Consider the following 20,041-nt stretch of genomic DNA (forward strand, 5'->3'; position numbering starts at 1 on the left):
GTGTGGTACTTGTAAGGACCTGGGCTTTCCACTGGCCTCTGAAGGGTATGTTTGGGAGCGGGGGTGTGTGTGTGTGTGTGTGTTGGGGGGCAGCCTTGTGAGACTGAGCCCTTAACCTGTGGAATCTGATGCTATCTCTGGAAGAGAGTGTTGAATTCTTGGGACATTCTGCTGGTGTCTGAGAATTACTTGATGGTGTGGGGAAAAACCTCCACACATTTGGTAACCAGAAGGGTCAGAAGCGTTTGGTGCGAGTAGGAGGCTCACAGGGAAAAAAACACGTAATAGAGGAGAGCTGGATTTTCTCTACACAGGTGAAAAGCTGAGTTTTTTTTTTTTTCCATTTAACATTGATACGTATATGGTAGCACACTCTGTCCGAGTGGAGCCTACATTTTAGTGAATGGGGACAGACAACAAACAGAACAAAATGTACATTAGATAGCAGTTTGGGTGATAAGTGTTATGGAAAAAAAACAGAAGGTAAGGGGGATCTGGAGATCTGGAGTTCAGGGAAGGGGGTTACAAATTTAAAAACAAGAAGTCAGGCTAGGCTTCCGGAGAGAAGGTGACATTTGAACAAAAACTTGGAAATGAGGGAGAGACAAATATCTGGTAGAAAGCCTTCCAAACAGAGGGAAAAACCCTTGCAAAGTCCCTGAAGTATGGAGGGGAGACATAATGTTCAGAAAGAGCAAGGTCAGTGTGGCTGAAGGTGGCAGGGTGAGGAGCAGGGGTGAGGTGAGAGAGTGAGGGGAGTGGACTGGCGATATAGGGCCGGCTTTAAGGTCATTTAACTTTGAAAGAAATGGGATCCCTAGGCTTCCCAGCTGAGGCTTTTAATTGCATTATTGCCTAATGCATCTTACTGGATATTATGCAATATAATTCCTGCAAGAAATCTTCAGTATTTGTGTGTCTTTTGAATGTGACACAGTGCTAATTTCTTGTACACTGTATATTCATTAGGTTAACGATAGACTCTGTTTACAAGTATAGAGTTTTTCATGTGGAGGCACTTGTTAAATAAATGAACAAATGAGGCTGGCATTTTAGCTTTCTCCAAATAGGTACTCAATGTATTATTTCAAGTTCATTGCCTCCATACCCTTTTCCCACTTGGGTTACATTCCGCTGCCTGCTCTTTCAATGTATGTATTTTTCTGCCTGTCTTTGCTCACCCCATCTCCCCTTACTTGAGATGCTCTCCCCAAACCTTCTGGGCTTGATTCAAATTCTACTTAATGTTGATGACCAAGGAAAATCTCCACTCCTCCAGGAAGCTGCTCTTGACTCTGGGACCTTTGTTGCCTTTTCTGAGCATCATTCCTCTAACACCTGTCATTTGCTTAATCTATTGAGTTGCAAAAATTTCGGTGTTTATTTAAAAACCACTGTTGGAACTCTTTATGTACTTGGCGACGGATACGCAAATGAATGCTAGCATCTTAGATACTTTTACCATTTTTGTTTTATAGAAGCTGGCTGGATAGGAGGTATTTAGATTTGTTAATCTCACGCAGATTAATAAACAAGGGGCGCCCCAGGACCAGGACCTAAATCCTACTCTAGACAAGCAACAGTAACTGTACTTCCTACTCTTTAAAGGGTTAATCCAGCGTTTCCTTTCCACTCCCAGTTAACCACACCTCCTTCTCGTGAATCAAAAGCGACAGCGGCCTAGGAAGTTTGTCCTTTGCCAGACGCCGTAGTGGCCCTGCTCTGGTTGCTCAGCTCCGGGGCGAACATGGCGGCCTCCGAGTCAGCGCTGGCTGTGAATCCAGCCACAGCGGAGGGCGAGGAGGAGACGATTCTCTATGACTTGTTGGTCAACACCGAGTGGCCCTCGGAGACAGAAGTACAGGTGAACTAGGCCCCTCCAGAGCTGCGGCCAGCTTGGCACGGGCGCTATCCGGGCAGTGCCACGTAGCTGGAGCCACGTAGGGAGTGGAGCCGGGTGGGAGGGGGAGCAGGGCTCTGCTGCTGGTGCTGTCGCCTTGGCAACGGCACCGCGGGCTAACAGGGGTCTGGGTCCCCTAAAGCCAGAGGTACCTGAGATCCCTCCTGGACTCCCGAATTCGGTCGGCAGGGCAGAACCTCGAGGGCTGGGGCACGACGAACCTTCCCATTCCGGGTCTCAGTTCCACTGTCCGTATTTGGAGGGGAGGCACAATGTTGAACTTCAGGCTCCTCCTGCTGCCTGAATTCTCGGTGGTCCTTTCCGGGAGGCCAGGCAAGAGCTGACCGGGGCTGATTCTTATCTGCAGTAGGAGAACTTTCCAGGATCCTACAGTCACCTCGGCATCTGGAGGGCCGCCGCGGAGCGTGGCATCACACCTTTACTCCTCCTTGGTGCTGCATTGCACCCATTCCTGTGTATTTCAGTAAACAAGCATTTCATGTGCTAGTGTGTCCGTCCATGTCCCAGATAATGTACATGTGTGTCCGTCCATGTCCCAGATAATGTACACCGCCATGTGTAAGGCGGTGGGCATACAAAGGTGAATAACTTTTGTAGTGTCTGCAGTCTAGGTGGGAGACCTCCAATAAACCGTTTTTGTCACTTAGTATAATTGCTCTGTGATAGTGGTGCGAACAAAATGCCACGACAGGAAAGAGTGAGGAGCTGCTGACCTGGGGTTGGGTTCCTTGCTGAAGAAGGGGTTAAAGGGGTTGATAACCTTAACTGGACCTTAGGGTTTTCAGTGGATCTGTAGAGAGGGCCTCCCAGCACAAGGTGAACAGTAGGAGCCAGGAATCCACATTTATTCAGCATACTTACTGAGTGCCTGTCGTTTTAGACTCCGGGAATGCAACAAGATTCAAAAGGACTTTTATTAAAGATCAGGGAGTCCTGACATATGAATTCTTTTTTACAACATCTTTCCTGTTTCTTTACTGGAGAAACTGCTCATTCTCCTATCTATAAAGTTTATAGTTTTTCTTTAACCTTCTTCCCATTGCAGTTTTTGCTTGTCTTGAATAATGTATTTTTTTAGGCTGCACTTATTGTTTTTCAAGTATTTACTTAGTTTCTGTTGGTCTTGAACAATGTGAATATTATAGGGTATGTAGCTAGGAGGCTGTTGCTGCTGCTATTGGTCGAAAAAGGATGCGTATTCACTTCTTAGCATCCACTGGTTAATTTCAGGATATTTCAGAATGCTTAACATTATAAATTGATTTTAAAAAGCTCAGCCTCAACTTACATTGAAACCTCATAGCACTTTTTTTTTGTTTTTGTTTTTGTTTTGGTTCTATTGATTTCACCTTACAACGTCAAGCTCTTAGATGGCGATTACATCTGATTCATCTTTATAACCCTCCCCAGGACTAAATTGTGTATTATTGCCCAGTGGATAATCAATTCATGTTTGTGGAATGAAATACCTTTTCTGTGCTTTCAAGCGGTATCTGTCTGCACTTACTGTATGTCCTCGTTCCTCTCTTAACAGCACATTAGTACATCTTATTATTTGTAGTGCCTGCTATATAGCTTAGTGTTTAGTCTGTACTTAGGAACTATTTAATATAGCAGTTGTATATCAGTGTGTGTGTTAGTGGCATTTTCTCTGTGGATACACAACACCTACTCAAATATGCCTCCAGGTACGAGTTTATTAATCCATATGAGCACTTTTCCTGCAAGCAAAAATTATTTTAGGCCTTTCTGACCCGCCCAAGTAGACTGCTGTACTGGCAACCAATATGGTCTTTGCCCTTGACTTTTTCTGTCTCTGGACTGGTGTTTTGATATTTGGTGTTTGAGTTTCCACCTTTAATCCTTGTCCTCCCCTGCAAAATTTGTCCTGACAAATGCTTGTAACTCTACCGTGCTTACTTTTGCTCTCACTGTTTTCAGTCCTGCTTCTACTTCTTTTGTTCCTAAATAGTGGTTCTTAAATACTGGTACCTTGTACCCTGCACTGCGTATTAGCAAAGAAATGTAACTATATACTCTATAAGTATTACTAGAAAATTCTCAAATGTAATATTCTTTTTTCCCATTGCAGTCTAGAGGCAACCGAAAACATGGCGCATCCTTTATCATCACAAAAGCAATTAGAGGTAAATATAGCTTATTTTTCTCTATGTAATGATATAGTTAGATAATTTTTTTCACTTCATTTATAACTTTACTGGTTTTGAAACTTTAGGAATTTTATTTATTTATTGATTTATTTTAAAAATGATTTTTATTTATTTGTCAGAGCACAAGCAGGGGGAGTGTCAGGTAGAGGGAGAAGCAGGCTCCCTACTGAGCAAGGAACCCAAATGCAGGGCTCAGTCGGACCCTGGGATCATGACCTTAGCCAAAAGCAGACACTTAACTGACTGAGCAACCCAGACGTCCCAAAACTTTAGGAATTTTAAAATGTTCTTTAGACTTATAGAGCCTGATAAAAGTGAATAGCACACATGTTACCTGAGTTTAATTTTATATATGTATATATTTGTATATGTGTGTACAAATTTATGTATGTATATGTATGTACACACACACACATTTTTAATGCAGCTTAGAGCTGAGGTATGGCTTAAGGTTAACTATTATGAATGTGTTCTAGAAGAAATGAAAAAAATCAGACCCAATATGAGTCTCAGAGTCTGGACATTGAAAGTGAAAAGACAGTGACAAGCTGTTTTAAATGGTTTACATGATGTTCCAGCAACATCTGGTCAGAGTTATTCAGATTAAAAATTTGGTTAACCAGAGTGTTCATGTAACTCCTGACAGAGTTTGCATATGAGCTCACAGTATCTGAGAAAGTCTTGAGCACTGGCTGCGTTAAGCCGGTGCTGTGAGAACTTTATATATATTTATTGATCTAATCCTTTATTAGACCATCACGGTAGGTGCTATTACAAGTTCATATTTTTCAATGAGGAAACTTGTCCATGGTCACTCATTTGGAATTTGACTACATGTCTCTCTGGCTCCAAAGCTTGTCCTTGTAGTACTGGTGAATTTGAACTACTTATTTACCCAGAGAAGATTCAGTTTCAGAGGAGTTAAGTACTTGAAATTAACTATAATTTTATCTTCTGTTATAAGCACTAGCATATTCAATTTGCATTGTGACAAATGTTTTAAAATTTTGATAATTTAGAAAATGTACACAGGTAATAAAATTCATTTAGAGAAATTCGGAGAATATGGATAACCACAAATTCGAATGAACAATTTCTCATTTTACCACCTGGAGAAAATCTGTTACCCTTCAGACTTTTTTTCATTGATCTACACCTACATGTCCATACTCACATACACATTTTAAATGCGATCATATAAAACGTTATTTGTCAGTAGAGTAGTTAATCTTAAAAGTAAAACTGTCAGTTATTTTACCAGCAAAAGAGGGTTTATTCAGGAGTAAGAGAATTGCAATTCAGGACAAGCAAGTTACAGTAAAACCATAGCTAAGTCCAAACAGAGGAGAATAACATTATTTTCTGGAGGAGGAAGTTGGGAGGGGTTGTTTTGAACGAAAGTCCATTGGAGAAAAGCATTCAGGGTGATGTTGGTTTCTTATTGCTTGAGTTGCTGGGGGAGTCCATTTCTTGTAGGTAGTGTGACGGTACATCTCTTCCTTCTTGGGGCCTATAACTGATGATAATTTCCTGTTGATGGTTCTTCTTTTGAAGCCTGACACTTTTTCCTGTCATTGATGTTGAGTGGTACTGCTCCCCCTTCTAGCCTCCGACTCTACTTAAGTGAGATGTCCCTTTATTTTCAGTGTATTAGAGATTTTGTTTCCCATGGACTTCTGCATTTTAGGTATTATTATTTTTTAAACCTCGTTTAAAGTACAAAATAATACCTTAATTTTTATACAAATATTTTGATTTTAAAGGGTGATTACTATGACTTCTACTCCTTGGTTTTATTAAAGCCTCTTTGGTGAAATTTAACATCTCAAACTACATTTCCCACATTTCCTTTTTGTACTGTTAGGAAATGCTCAAAGTTTTGAGTAACACAAACGTGGGACTTAATATACACAAATGTATTATCTTATAAAACTTATAGTTTATATTAGATTGTATTCCTTTACTTTAAGAATTTTGTTCTCTATATTTTGTAATGACTCTGCAGGATATTTTAGATATATTGTCACTGAAGCTATTGTGAAAGTGATTGCTAAAGAACAGCTGATTCATATTTGGTTTTGTTATTTTTATTACAGATCGTTTATTATTTTTACGCCAATACATCTGGTACAGGTAAGTGTCCCTTCGGAGAACAGTGTGAATGTCAAATATAAATATTATCCTCCTTATGACTTAAGTTTTCAGAATCGAATCCCAGATAGTGATATGGATGCTGACATTCAGGTGAATGAAATAGACCTTTTCAAATGGTTGATATGCTGACAATATATCTCAGTTGACTAAGGGTAATTTTTGTTCTTTAGTCATTATTCACAATATTGCCAGATGACTTCTGCTTTCTCCGATGAGTGTTCTCAGCCTTATCTTGAATGCCCACATGGTGGGTCTGGAGCTTGGGGATCTTTTTAAAAACAATTTTGTTCTTCTTGTATCAACAATTCTTGTGGTCAGGATTCAGTTGCGGTGCATTAGGCAAGGTCCTTTATGTTTCAGTTCTTGGGTACTTTTTAATTCTTTTGGGTGTTAAGTCTTTTTAGGCGTGGTGCAGGTGTTCAGCCTTAAACAAAGAAATGATCATTCTGACAAATGATATAGTTCTCCTTTTAGATAGGTGTATAGGAATTGTTTTATAGGTTTATTTAACACAGATTGTTTAAGGACATCTAATCTTAAAGGCTCCAGAGATATAAAGTTTTATAAAAGAGACCTTTGGCTCTTCTCTAGATTAGCTCTGATGTTTTTCTGCTGTGTGTGTGTGTGTGTGTGTGTGTGTAGTATATATGTATAATTTAAATTTCTTATTTAATTTTATCTCTTTTTTGGGGGTGTGTGCCCAGTATGATAGGGTAAAGAGATGAGAGCTGAGGCAGGGGCAGGGACAGGGAGGAGTATTTAAGAGGTAGGCTGTTTTTTCCTGAGCTCACTGGTTGATCTAGCTTGCTAGTCCTGAACATCTTAGGGAAGTGTGGGCAGAAAATATGTCAGTATAGGTCAATGCACCATGAAATGATTATTTAATCTTCCCCATGATATGTTACTTTCATAAATAACATACAGTTATCTGAAAAAAGTTCAGTTTTTGCTCTTGAGTTTATAGTAATTAAACCTAAAGGTTTGGGGCAATATTTGTTTCAAGTGCATTTTTCTTTTAAAGTTTTTTTTTCTTTTAATTATGAAGTATTATAAACAGAATGGGAGTTTTATAGACACTGTAAGTCCTAACAAGTTTATTATGGTATTATCTACATGTGAATTAGGCAGTTGTTGCTGTTTGGTTCAGATAGCCTTTTCCCCTCTTTTTATGCAAAATGTTACAACTCATTTCCCCCACCCCATTCCCCTCCAGAGGAAATTGTCATGCTCACCTTGATGGTATCATTCACATGCATGTTTCATATCTTTGTTATAATACTTCTGTAACTACCATGGTATAAAATATTTTGTGTTTTCGAAATGAACGTAACTATGCTTAATGTATATTACTGATACTTTTACCTTTTTGTTTTCTAATTTCCATAGCGGTTTTTTTTTTTTTTCCACCAGCTTGTTTTCTTTATTCTTTTCCATCTATTTTCTTGATTTCCTCCTGTGTTACTCTGGATTTGTTGTGTCTGCTCAGACACTGACGGTGAATCCTTTCCTACTGTCTTTTGTGAATGATGTTATTGTGAGCTTATGCTTGGTCATTCTTGTACCACTTGAGTGAAGTGAAATTATGGTCTGATCTTGCACGTAGTAAAAGCTTGGGGTTTTTCTTTGTCATAGGGGATTTCATTCTCATCCTCCCACAGACCGAATTCCAGACAGAGATGACATTCCTGAACAATGCCCCATGCCCCCTGCCCATGGCGAGGTTTGTCTAGTCCACCTTTCACTGAGAGTGCAGTCACATCAAGGGCTCAAGGGCAGTGCTGGCCTTGCAGGAGTCTCCCTTCCAGCTTCTGTTCTTTCTGTGCCCTGCAGCTCCTTTCCTGTCCCAGGTGTTACTTTCTGTTTTGAGTTCTGTACCTGTACCCAATTCTAACTTTAAGTTCCCCTTTCATTTCTAACACTTGAAGATTTCTTTCGTTCTTGTGAGTTTAGCTGTATACTAGAATTTGTTAGAGATGAGTCAGAATTTCTAGGTGTGTGTAACAGGAAGAGTTTCTTACAGGCTCTGCTATGTTACTGGTATCCTTGATATCCTTTCCTTAGAAAGGACATACAATTTATATATTTGAACATACCACCATGTTTTTCTAGAAAAAGAGATATGTATGTGGTCAAATTGAAGATAACTCATTAGTAACTTTTAGTTTGGGGTTTACCAATATTCAAATCTTATATTCTAATGAAAAAAAATCTTATCTTGCTGTAGCTCTATATGCTATTTATAATATTTATTTACTTATATATGTCTTTCACGATTGAATTTTAAGTTAGCTAATGTGTTGTTTCAGCCCTGTGCCTTTTTTGCTCCCTGATGGACTGGTTCGCTTGGTTAATAAACAGATAAACTGGCACTTGGTACTTGCAAGGTAAGGTGTTAAAAATTTATGTGTTTCTCTACTGGGATTAGCACTTAAATTTCATTATGGATATTAATTTTGGAGTCTTTAGGCTTGCAGTCTTGATTTTATTCAATTTTTTTATTGTATGTGAATTCACTTTGTCACATCTGATTGGTATCATTTAAATGTATTAATTCAACTGTATTGAATTATTTTTGTGTACACTTTGGTACCTTTATACTCATTTACTTTAAGTTCAAAAGTTGGATAATTGAAGATGTGAAAGCATTTAAAAATGATTTTAACTTCTTAAAGTCATTCCATCTTTGTTGATGACTGCTACAAATATTCATATAGATTTTTTTTCTCTTTCTCTCCCATGAAAGCAATGGAAAGCTTTTGGCTGCTGTTCAAGATCAGTGTGTGGAGATCAGGTAATTGTTAATATTATTCATATTTAAAATTTCTCCTGAGAAACTTTTACTTAATTTATGGGAACTAAGATTTTTGAAGGGGCATATTTAAAGGGACTTTACTGTTAACTCACATAATTTTGTGAGGTGTCAGACACCAACTTATGCCAATTACAGGATGAAGGCTATTTGTCAGAGTAGCACAGTCTATTTCCCCAGATCAGTCTGCTGTCACCTGAAAATTTTACTTTTTCAGTAGACAAGGCATATCTTCACAACTCTAGAAGTCACTCTTGTTTGACTAGTTACTGCTGAGTCAGCTAAAACAGATGCTCAAGAAGGTATTAAAGTAGGGACTACTTTGCTCTGTTGGCATAAAGCTGTAGATGGAATATAGGTCTGCAAAAGACGAGGATTGCATATTACTTGAGACCAGTGACGTACTACTGAATGTCTCAAGATGACAGAGACTTATTTACACATCTAGAAGGCTTCTCTAAGTTGGGCTATCCATGTACTTTATTTTTTTAAAGATTTTTTAAAACAAATTTACTAGCACAAGCAGAGGGAGAGGGAGAGGAGGGAGAAGCAGACTCCCCGCTCAGCAAGGGGCCCTGACACAGGGTGGATCCCAGGACCCGAGATCATGATCTGAGCTGAAGTCAGATGCTTAACCGACTGAGCCACCCAGAGACCCCTCCATGTACTTTATTTATTTATTTTTTTTAAGATTTTATTTATTTATTTGACAGAGATAGAGACAGCCAGTGAGAGAGGGAACACAAGCAGGGGGAGTGGGAGAGGAAGAAGCAGGCTCATAGTGGAGGAGCCTGACGTGGGGCTCGATCCCATAACGCCGGGATCACGCCCTGAGCTGAAGGCAGACGCTTAACCGCTGTGCCACCCAGGTGCCCCCATGTACTTTATTTATTTTTATTTTTTATTTTTTATTTTTTTAAGATTTTATTTATTTATTTGACAGAGATAGAGACAGCTAGCGAGAGAGGGAACACACGCAGGGGGAGTGGGAGAGGAAGAAGCAGGCTCATAGCAGAGGAGCCTGATGTGGCTCGATCCCATAACGCCGGGATCACGCCCTGAGCCAAAGGCAGACGCTTAACCGCTGTGCCACCCAGGCGCCCCCATGTACTTTATTTTTAAGTAGTATATCAGTTGTGAAAGAAGTAGCAACAATAGCAACTTAGGAAAACTAGTTAATTTTTTCTGGAAATTACCAATAGCAGACTAAACATGTTGCATTTCTAAAATCAGAGGCTACTTCTTCAGGCAAGGCGTAGCTTTTGGTTTTTAAAAAATAAACAATGAGACCGAAATTTCAGGATGTCTAGATATCGGTCAAAACTTTTTTTCTGATACTTCATTATTCGCGACTAAACATAGCATAATGAGCATTCAGTTGTTATCACACTGGTTTTAGCTTTCTGTTTGTGTAATTTCTTTTTCTAGTTATCCAAACAGAACTGGACCGCTCAGCTTGTGGGGGAGTAGACAGAGGACTTGCTCCCTTTGGGGCATCCCTTGGAGGCTTTGTTTCATGATCCCTCTTAAAATCGTCAGGATGGAGATGATTGGCAATATTGAAAGCCTTTCAAAACTGCATTACTTAATATGGTGTGGCTTTGATAGGCGGGTCCCTCTTTTTTCCCCACAGCATCAGTAAGCATCAGGCTGGCACAATTTTTGTACTTCCGTTGTTCATAGAAATGGGCGAGTACTTGTTATTCTGTTTGTTGCAGTAATGTGAAATGTATCTTTTTGAGAAATGTGCTTATGGTGTAACTTTATAAATAGCAGTTAATCGTCAAAATTTCCATCTTTCTCCCATGAAATGAGAACATCAGTGGAATGATCTTAGGTGTTCGGGTCAGGATGTGCATGTAGGGGTGGGATTGATATTTAGGCTAGTGAGGAAGAGTTTGACCAATGGTTTCTGGAACTCGTTAATAAAATTTTTGATGAAACGAATAAAAAAAATTTGCTTTTATAAAAGGATTTGCTACTGGCTTGTTAGTGTGTAAAATGTTTATAACACTTGTACAGATACCCAACTCTAGGAGTTCACTCGTGTTCAGACTAAGTGGCAAGGGACGAGCTCTAGGCAGCGGAAGTGATGCTCATCAAGATCGTATTCATTGGTGTGTAATTTGCAAAAGCTTTTGATAGCATTAGTGTATCTAAGGAGTCTTACATGGTGAGGCATGAATTCCACCAGGAAACTTTCCAGGAACCCGCTCCCTGTGGACCCACCCCTCCCCCTCAGTGGTTTGGTACCAATCCTTTATGCTCCTGAAATCAACACTATTATACTTAATGATAGGCTAACGCCTTTGGCATTTAGTAAGTGCTTTGCATGTGTTAATTCATTTAATCTTTGTAGAAGCCCTATGAGGTAGGTATTGCTATTTTTCTCCATTTTAGAAATGAAGCTGATAGAATATGGTTAAATTACTTGCTTGAGGATTTGAAATCTACCATTTTAGCTTCAGTGTTCCTGCTCTTAACCACTGTACTACCTTTTGATCATGCTGTTTAGCCATATATGCGTGTGTGCTTACATGTGGGTTTCCCCTGGTATAGTTAGGGCCACTGCTTTGCACAGCTCCCGGGTGGTCATTTACTTAAAATTCTGTGTGAGTGGGATCTGTTGTCTGCAAGTCCAGTTACACTGTGTGTTCCTTGGAAGGACGCAGGCCCTGTCCTTTCTCCCTCAGCAGTTTATTGAAGATTTTATTTTATTTTTTTTACTTTGTTTTATTTTTTTTAAAGATTTTTATTTTATTTATTTGAGAGAGCGAGAGAGAAAGAGAGAGCATGAGCGGGGTGAGGGGCAGAGGAAGAAGCAGGCTCTTCGCTGAGCAGGGAGCCTGATGTGGGGTTCCATCCCAGGACTCTGGGATCATGACCTGAGCCAAAGGCAGCTGTTTAACCAACTGAGCCACCCAGGCGCCCCTGAAGATTTTATTTTAGAGAGCATTAGAAAGTGAGAGAGAGAGAACATACACGAGCAGGGGAAGGTGCAGAAGGAGAGAGAAAATCTCTAGCAGACTCCCCTCTGAGCGTGGAACCCAATGAGGTGCTTGATCCCAGGACCCTAAGATCATGACCTGAGCAGAAATCAAGAGTCAGATGCTTAATCGACTGAGCCACCCAGGCGCCCCTCCCTAGCAGCTTATATTTCCTTAAACATAATAAGTGCTTAGTTGATGTTTGATGAATAAGTGAGGTGTTTGTAAGTGGGATAGAAGAAACAGATGCTGGGAGGGCATTACAGGGCACAGTCCACTGACCTGCTCGGAGTTGGCAGTCGGTTCCTCTTGCTGAATTGATAGATATACTTTGTAGTAACCTGAAAGAAGGAGCGTTTGAGCAAAGATATGGAATGGTTGGGACGCCTGGGTGGCTCAGTTGGTTAAGCGTCTGCCTTCAGCTTGGGTCATGATCCTAGAGTTCTGGGATTGAGTCCCATATGGGGCTCCCTGGTCAGCAGGGAGCCTGCTTCTCCCTCTGCCTGCTGCTCCTCCTGCTTGTGCTCTCTCTCTCTCCCTGACAAATAAATAAATAAAATCTTAAAAAAAAAAAAAAGATATGGGATGGTTAGCAAAGAAAAAGGGCAGGGTAAGTCCTCAAAGTAAACATTATGCACAGTGGCTGTGCCTGAGCTTAAGATTTTTGTTCTTACTGTTCCACGTTTGTTTTTTGTGCTGTGGTGAGGAACACATACGATGCAAGATTGGCTCCGGTAGTGCTCCTAGTAGGCACCTGGTATCCGGTCAGTATTTGTTGATTGTATTAGAATATGAAAGATTGCTCTAGTGTCTGGTCAATACTTGGAAGCAGTCATAAATAGGAAATGTTTTTTGAGGAGAAAAAATGAAAAGCTGAAACACGTGTATGTTAGTTTAAGTTCAGAGAGAGCCCTGCCTTTTGCAGGATCCGTCCAGGGCTGCTGTTCCCCAGTATGTTTATAGTGAGTGGCAGATGACTGCAATCCTTTGCTCTGAGACGGCATCCCTAACGTGCTTATGTGTGGGGCTCACATGGATAAAAAGTGACTTCTTGTGAATTGCTACTTTAATTTGTAATTTGGCAGTAATTACATATTATAAGTGCTAATAATTGTTTCCTTTTTTCCTAAATAGTGAAGTAGCAATTTCTTATGATTATGAGCTGTTATAAATACGGGAACAAATTAGGAGCCATCACAGAGCACAACAAAAAGCATTGAAGTAAGGGACACATGAAAAAAGACACCCTCCCCCAAATTTGCTTAAGTGAATATATTTGTGAAGTTTTGACAGAACCAAATTTATGTCTCCCTCCCTCCCCTTCCCCAGCAAAAGAGAGGCTATGATTTGTGATGATATTAAGGATGAAAGTAATAAATACCGACTTAGGTTTAGTTTGTGCTAATTTATATGTAATCTCTTCTTTAGTCCTTTCCCAAGCCATGAAGTTGCTATTACCCATTCTATTTTATTGAGAGGATATGAAACTCCTATTGAATATTTTGTCCAGGTTACCCAGATGATCTGAAATCAGGCCAGCCTCACTTCAAAGACCATGTTCTTTCTGCTGTATTCTACTCAGAGGCTGAATAGTCAATTTCTTGAAGAAATTTATTACCATATTTATAATCGGCTTTTGTCGTATTTTAATAAATATTAGTCTTTACAATTTGTTTAAAAAGTGATGCTTAGTCATTTTACCAATATTAGAAAAAGTTATGTATTTAAGAAAGAACTGCAAATTACCTACAGGTCAGCCAAAATCTGTATGTTCTTTGCACCTTTTGTGTGGGTGGGTGTTATCTTTAGCCTAACAATACATTCTTTACATTCTGTTTGATACCTGTTTTCTTTTTTTTTTTTTTTTAAAGATTTTATTTATTTATTCGACAGAGATAGAGACAGCCAGGGAGAAAGGGAGCACAAGCAGGGGGTGTGGGAGAGGAAGAAGCAGGCTCATAGCAGAAGAGCTTGATGTGCGGCTCCATCCCATAACGCTGGGATCACACCCTAAGCCGAAGGCAGATGCTTAACCGCTGTGCCACCCAGGCGCCCCGATACCTGTTTTCTTGATAACTTATGAGAAGATGTTCATAATATATTAATTTTCAAATCACATACAGTAATTGCATAATATTTCATTGAATGCATTAGCAAAATCTAATCTTCTACTGGGTGTATTTTTCTCTTTCATAAATTAGGCTGCATGAATTTCCTTGAGCTCTGTGTGTATCTGTAATTATTTCTCAGGGATAACTTCATTATAGAAGTTGAATTGCTAGATCAAATTACGTGGGCATTAAGGTTTTTTGATAATTGTTACTAAATTATTTTCTAGAAGGCTTACCAATTTTCATTTTTGAACATACAATAATTATATTACTTTGGTATATATTTCAAGATCACGGATTTAAATAGGTCACTGGTAACAAATACGGTCACCTGTTAAAGCTATTTGATTTATTAAAGCAAGATTTTTTTCCCTAAGTGATTTAAACTTTGTAATATGATACAGACCATAGTTCTTGACCAAGAGCAATCTGTGGAGCTTTAAAAAATATTGTTGCTCGGGCCCCGTTCCATATTTGCTGAATCAGAACCATTGCGGAGGGGCCATGCATCTGTATCGTATTAAAAGACCATGCTTTATCTAACTTACCTTACATTTTATTCTGGGTGGAACTCTGTTTCTGGTGAAATAAGGTTTGGAAGAAAACGTCACCAATGGAAGGGTCTTGTTTGAGCATAAATCCATGTCTGAGAGAAGGACTGGTTTAGTGTTGGGTAGACAAGTTGTATACTTCATCGTTTTTGTGGGGTTTCATAGTATGGCGAAATAGTGTCGTTGTGGTGAAACTGTTGGCCTAATTTTACACATATTTTGCAGGTCTGCAAAGGATGACTTTACGTCTATTATTGGGAAATGTCAAGGTAAGAGTTTCCAAAATATTGAAAAAATGAAAGTTTCAAACTTAACAACAGTTAACAGTATTCCGTAAAAGCCAGAGTAGATATTAAATATTAATAAAGATTGCTGTGACACCATTAAAATAATTCTAAAACTTCTTAACTGAATTCTCTTACTGCCCTTAAATGTTTTGCATTGTCCATTTTGGACATTTTGAAGAGATTTGAAATTGAAACTATTTTAAAATAAAAGTCTACGCCAGTTTTGGGATGAAGTATTTGTGTCTCTAGTGTTTTTTTTCTTTTCTTTTTTTTTTTAATGTACTCTGTCCACCCAATTTGGGGCTTGAACCCCTGACCTCGAGATCAAGTCACATGCTCTACTGACTGAGCCAGCCAGGTGCCTCTAGGCTTTTATTTTGAATTCAGTGCAAAAAAAAAAAAAAAAAGGAAAATTATGTATAAGTCAAGAGTTGGTTAGGTATAGACTAGTAAACAAAAATCTGGGATTTGATCATTCTGATGTATTTAGCACAAATTACTATGGTTTATGTATATGAACCATTTTGCAGGATACTAGGGATATGTCTATGAACAAAAAGGTATCGTCCCCTACCTCTTCAGGTATATAGACACTCAGAATATAATTACTAACTTCGACAAACCTGATGAAGGAAAAGTACAGAGCAGAGTGAGCGTTTAACCAGGGGTGTGAGAGGAGATTGTTGAGAAAAAGTGACTTTGGAAAGCAGCCTAAGAGATGAGTAGAAGTTAGGAGAAGCTGTCTGTAGGAGCAGGTATGAAAAGGCAGAGGGAACTTTACAGGAAGAAAATAATTAGGACGGTGCTGTTAAGTAAATACAGCTATTCTCTATGTTTTACTTAGGGACCTGCAGTTCCATTTGTCTGACCTTGGGTCAGTTTAACAGTGTCATGGTTGTAGGAATCCTAAGGATGGCAATCATGGTTGTTGTGATGATGACAGACATTTATAGTGTCCTTACCTTGTGCCACACACTGTATTTAGGGCTTTATATGCATTTTCTCATTTAATTGGAAGAACATAGAATACATACCTTATCTCCAAGTAGCATTAGGGTAAAATGATAAATCCTTGACAGTGAAAGAGCGAGAAGGAAGACATCGATAGTTTTGAAACCTACAAAATGATGGTAGTACGGAGGATTTCCCCCAACTTCCCTGTGGAAATGCTGGTCTTAAGCTCCTTGTCAGATGCGCCATTGGTGAGTGTCTCAGTTTCCTTCTCATTTTCCTCCTTTTTGGCCATCCGCTTGTGTTCGGAAAAATAAAGGTCAGACGTTTAAAAGATGTTTTCAGTTTTGTTGTGAATGGTGATATTCTATTAGTATGTCAGAATCGCTATACTTCCATAATTCCACATCTGCTAGTGGTAAGGTAGTAATAGTTCTTACAGAGATGTCTGCATGCGCGGTATGTATTATAACTTAAAAGCAAACGTAAAACTGCCTATTTGTTTATATAAACTTACCTCTTCTTGTAATCTGTTCCTTGGCTCTGTCCCCTGGATTGTCAGTGATACACCATTATCCGTACCAAGCCAGAAATCAACATGTTTTCTCATTCTTTTTCCTTCTCTTTTGTCTTTATTTGACAAATATCAAGCTGCTGCCATGTGCCAGGCACTCTCCTAGGCGCTGTGTATAAAATGAGAAGTAAGCTATGGGTGATCTTGATTTAAGGGTTTGCAGTCCATCAGGGAAGAGAGAAATACTTCACTGCACTGTTCTGAGTGACACAATGGGGAGGCCTTACCTTTGCTTAGCTTCAAGCCCTGGGAACCCTGTGAAAATGTCTCCGGCCTCCTCTTCTGCCATCACAGCCCTAGCTCAGGCTTTTAATATTTTCACTAAGGTGTTGTGTGTGTGTGTGTTTAAACAACAGTCTCCTGATCAGGTTTTCTTCTGTTTGCCTCTCACTGATCCACACTGCACACTGCTTGCCAGACTGATTGCTGTTAAATGGGAATTCCATCCAATTACCCTTCATATCTGGCTCCCTGCTTTCTAGAAATGTGACCTTGGACAAGTTACCTTACTCTTGGAGCCTCAATTACCTGTAATGGCATAATGTTACAGACTGAGTTTGTGGAAAAAAATAATATGAGCTAACACATGCAAAGCTCTTAGGATAATGTCTGACACATACTAAATACTTAGGAGACGTTAAGCTTTTATTACCGCCACCACTGCTAGTCCTGTCATTCTGCCTGGCATCTTTCAGTTGTTTCCCACTGACTGTGGAATACTGCTCATTTTTTCTGACCTTTCAGTCAGTCTTTCCCTTCAGATCCCTCTGCCGTACATCCTGTGTTCTTGTACAAAGCAGCTTTTGCATTTCCAGCCCCATCGTGCTTTTCATGCCTTGGTACAGATAGTTCTTTTTCCCTAGAAGCTCCACTTTTATATTTAATTAATGAGTCTTGCGTATTTTAGTTCAGGCATCCACTCTCTTGGGAAACCTTCCCTTCCTGCCCACTTCCTCATCATTTGTACATCTTTCTTTATGTTTCCTAGGACTTGTTTGTACATGTATCCCCACACTCAGGCTGCTCTACTTTTTTCCCCCTTAATTGTTGATTTGCTTATCTGATTCCTGCTTAGATTATAAATTCTTTGAAAGCAGGGCTTCCATCTTACTCAACTTTTTTGTTCCTGATGCTCAGCAACTCTTTCACATAGTAGGTATACAATTCTCAATCCTTTCAATTGGGTAATGACACTGGGGAACTATTACAATGATTTTTGTGAGTTTGTGTATGAACAAAGTATATTTGCCTATTCCTGTGAGTTAATTCTAGAAATTCATGACTGTATACATATTTATAATAGTTGTATATACATAGTTAAACATTATGGACAATTGGCATGATTTTCAGGGTTTTTATTCCTTATGCACACAAATGTGTATACATACCACAAAGAATAGATAAGGGGCTCTGTTTGCTTAGTATCCTGTTGAGAATACTAGACGAGTAGTGTTGTGCAAGCTCTGGCATTTTTTGAATTTGCTTTCAATTATCTCCTCACCAGCGCTTACTAAAGTAGACCAGACCTGGCTTACGTAATGTGTAAGGATCAAGAAGTTCCCAGAAGAATAATTTAGGAATGGATATTCAATCATCTTTTTCCCCAATGCTGTGCTTTTGTCAGGTGAGGGCTTGGGAGCCTGCAGTGAGCTGCTGAGAAGCATGTTCAGAATGCTGGAGTGATTCAGACATTCTGGGCCCTTTTGAGCTGTGACATTAGACACTCACTCTTAGCCAGTACATAATCTGAGAGATCTGCAAGTTAACATGAAAATGGGAAGCTTAACCCTCTGTATTTCACACAAATTACAATATTTGTTAGAGGTTTTAGTGTGTACAGTTAATGTGGCAGCATGGATGGGATAATAATGCTTTGAGAACTAATGTTTTATTTTGTTGGCTTCCACATGTGTGGATTTATGACCTTAATGCTGCATTAATGGCTTCTTTCCGTTTCATATAATTTGAGGTAATGATCATTTGCTTATTATCGGACTCATCTTTATGGGAATAACTCTCGTACGCCAAATGATATTTCCTGTGTATGCTTGGGGAGAAGGAGCCAGATTGTTGTTAATGCCTTTTTGAAACTATATATTGCAGGGTCTGCAAACTAAAATAAGAACTATTTCGTTCCACTTTGATATTTTTCAATTATTGCTTTATAAAATATATGCCATTTGAGAATGTTTAAAATGTTTGCAACTTGTTTTGGTTCTGTTTGCCAGGCCATAAATATTAGCCTTCTCTTTCTGCCTTGAACAGTGACCTAAATAATGGCATATGGAATTAGAAGGCAGATTTTTTTTTTCTAGAGCTGTACTGTTAAGAGATTTTTCTCATATTTCTGACTTTGAGATCCCGTAAACCAGAGCTTACCATACTTCCCGTAAACCATACTTCCCATAAACCATACTCGCAATAGGCAAGCACTAAGGAGCAGCTTGCCTGTTGTAAGTATGTTGAGATCCCACCAGCCCACTGGTGGCCTGGTGGGCCCCATGACAGCCCAAGCTGAGACACTGTCCTTTGTGTTTTTGTATTTCTAAAATTGGCTTGATATTTCGTAGTTTCCGTTATATTTTTGTTGAGATTCTCTATATATTCCTTATGTTTGTTTTCCTTTGAATTCCCAAATATGCTTTAATAGCTGTTTTGAAGCCCTTGTCTGCTTATTCCTTAATTTGTATCATTTCTGGGTGTGTTTCTATTGGTTGAGTTTTCCCATGTTTATGGATATTTTCATGCCTCGTATATCTAACACTTTATTTTTTAATTTTATTTTTTTAAATTTGTGATCAGTTGATTTAATTTTTAAAAATTCTTCATTTAAATTCAATGTAATTAACATACACCATATTATTAGTTGCCGGGGTAGAATGTAGTGATTTATCAGTTGCATAAAACACCTAGTACTCTTAATTAATCTTTTTTTATTTAAAAAAACTTTTTTTAAGGAGGGTACATGCCCAGCTTGGAAGCCAGCACGGGGCTTGAACTCATGACCCTGAGATCAAGACCTGAGTGGAGATCAAGATTCAGACACTTAACTGGCTAAACCACCCAGGCGCCCCTTATTTTTTATTTTTTTACTATTTTATTTTTTTTCTAACACTTTAGATTGTATGTTCAACATTATGGAGTTAGTAAGTTTTGTTATCTTCCCCTAATAGAGTATTGAGTTTTGTTCTGGGATATGGTTCATTTTTTTGTGGATCAGCTTAATCTTTTAAGGCTTCTTTTTAACTCTTAGAGGGTATGGTTTAGAATAGCTTTTACTTTGGGGTTAGATTAGTCCTACTTTAAGGTAGGGTCTTTCTGGGATCTCCTATGAGAGCTCGGAGTGTTTATTGACATCTCTCCACTCCGATGGGGTGGAATTCTAACATTCCAAACCCTCTCCAAGCTCAGGCAGTTTTTTTCCCCAGTAGTCTTCCTGTTCTTGGCCCTGCAGAATATCTGTGCGCGTGCGTGCGTGCATGTGGGGGGGGGGTGCTGAAGACCCCGGGTTCATCTCTGCAGATT

General features: G+C 39.1%; 1 protein-coding gene across 2 annotated transcripts in view; it reads left to right on the top strand.

The window, feature by feature from the left end:
* Positions 1-1,477: 1,477 nt before the first annotated feature.
* The window catches only part of NBAS (NBAS subunit of NRZ tethering complex), a 336,415-nt gene continuing 317,851 nt past the window's right edge, over positions 1,478-20,041 (top strand). The window contains exons 1-6 of one of the 2 annotated variants that reach the window (XM_034659882.1): positions 1,478-1,864; positions 4,014-4,068; positions 6,189-6,225; positions 8,553-8,630; positions 8,990-9,037; positions 14,930-14,973. In XM_034659882.1, coding sequence (XP_034515773.1) covers positions 1,748-1,864; positions 4,014-4,068; positions 6,189-6,225; positions 8,553-8,630; positions 8,990-9,037; positions 14,930-14,973 — 379 coding nt within the window. In that variant the 5' untranslated portion in view covers positions 1,478-1,747. Of the gene's footprint in view, positions 1,865-4,013; positions 4,069-6,188; positions 6,226-8,552; positions 8,631-8,989; positions 9,038-14,929; positions 14,974-16,071; positions 16,194-20,041 lie in introns of those variants that run through there. The other variant, XM_034659883.1, reaches the window with a different exon arrangement.

This window comes from Ailuropoda melanoleuca, chromosome 4 (assembly GCF_002007445.2).
Source record: "Ailuropoda melanoleuca isolate Jingjing chromosome 4, ASM200744v2, whole genome shotgun sequence".
NCBI lineage: Eukaryota > Metazoa > Chordata > Mammalia > Carnivora > Ursidae > Ailuropoda > Ailuropoda melanoleuca.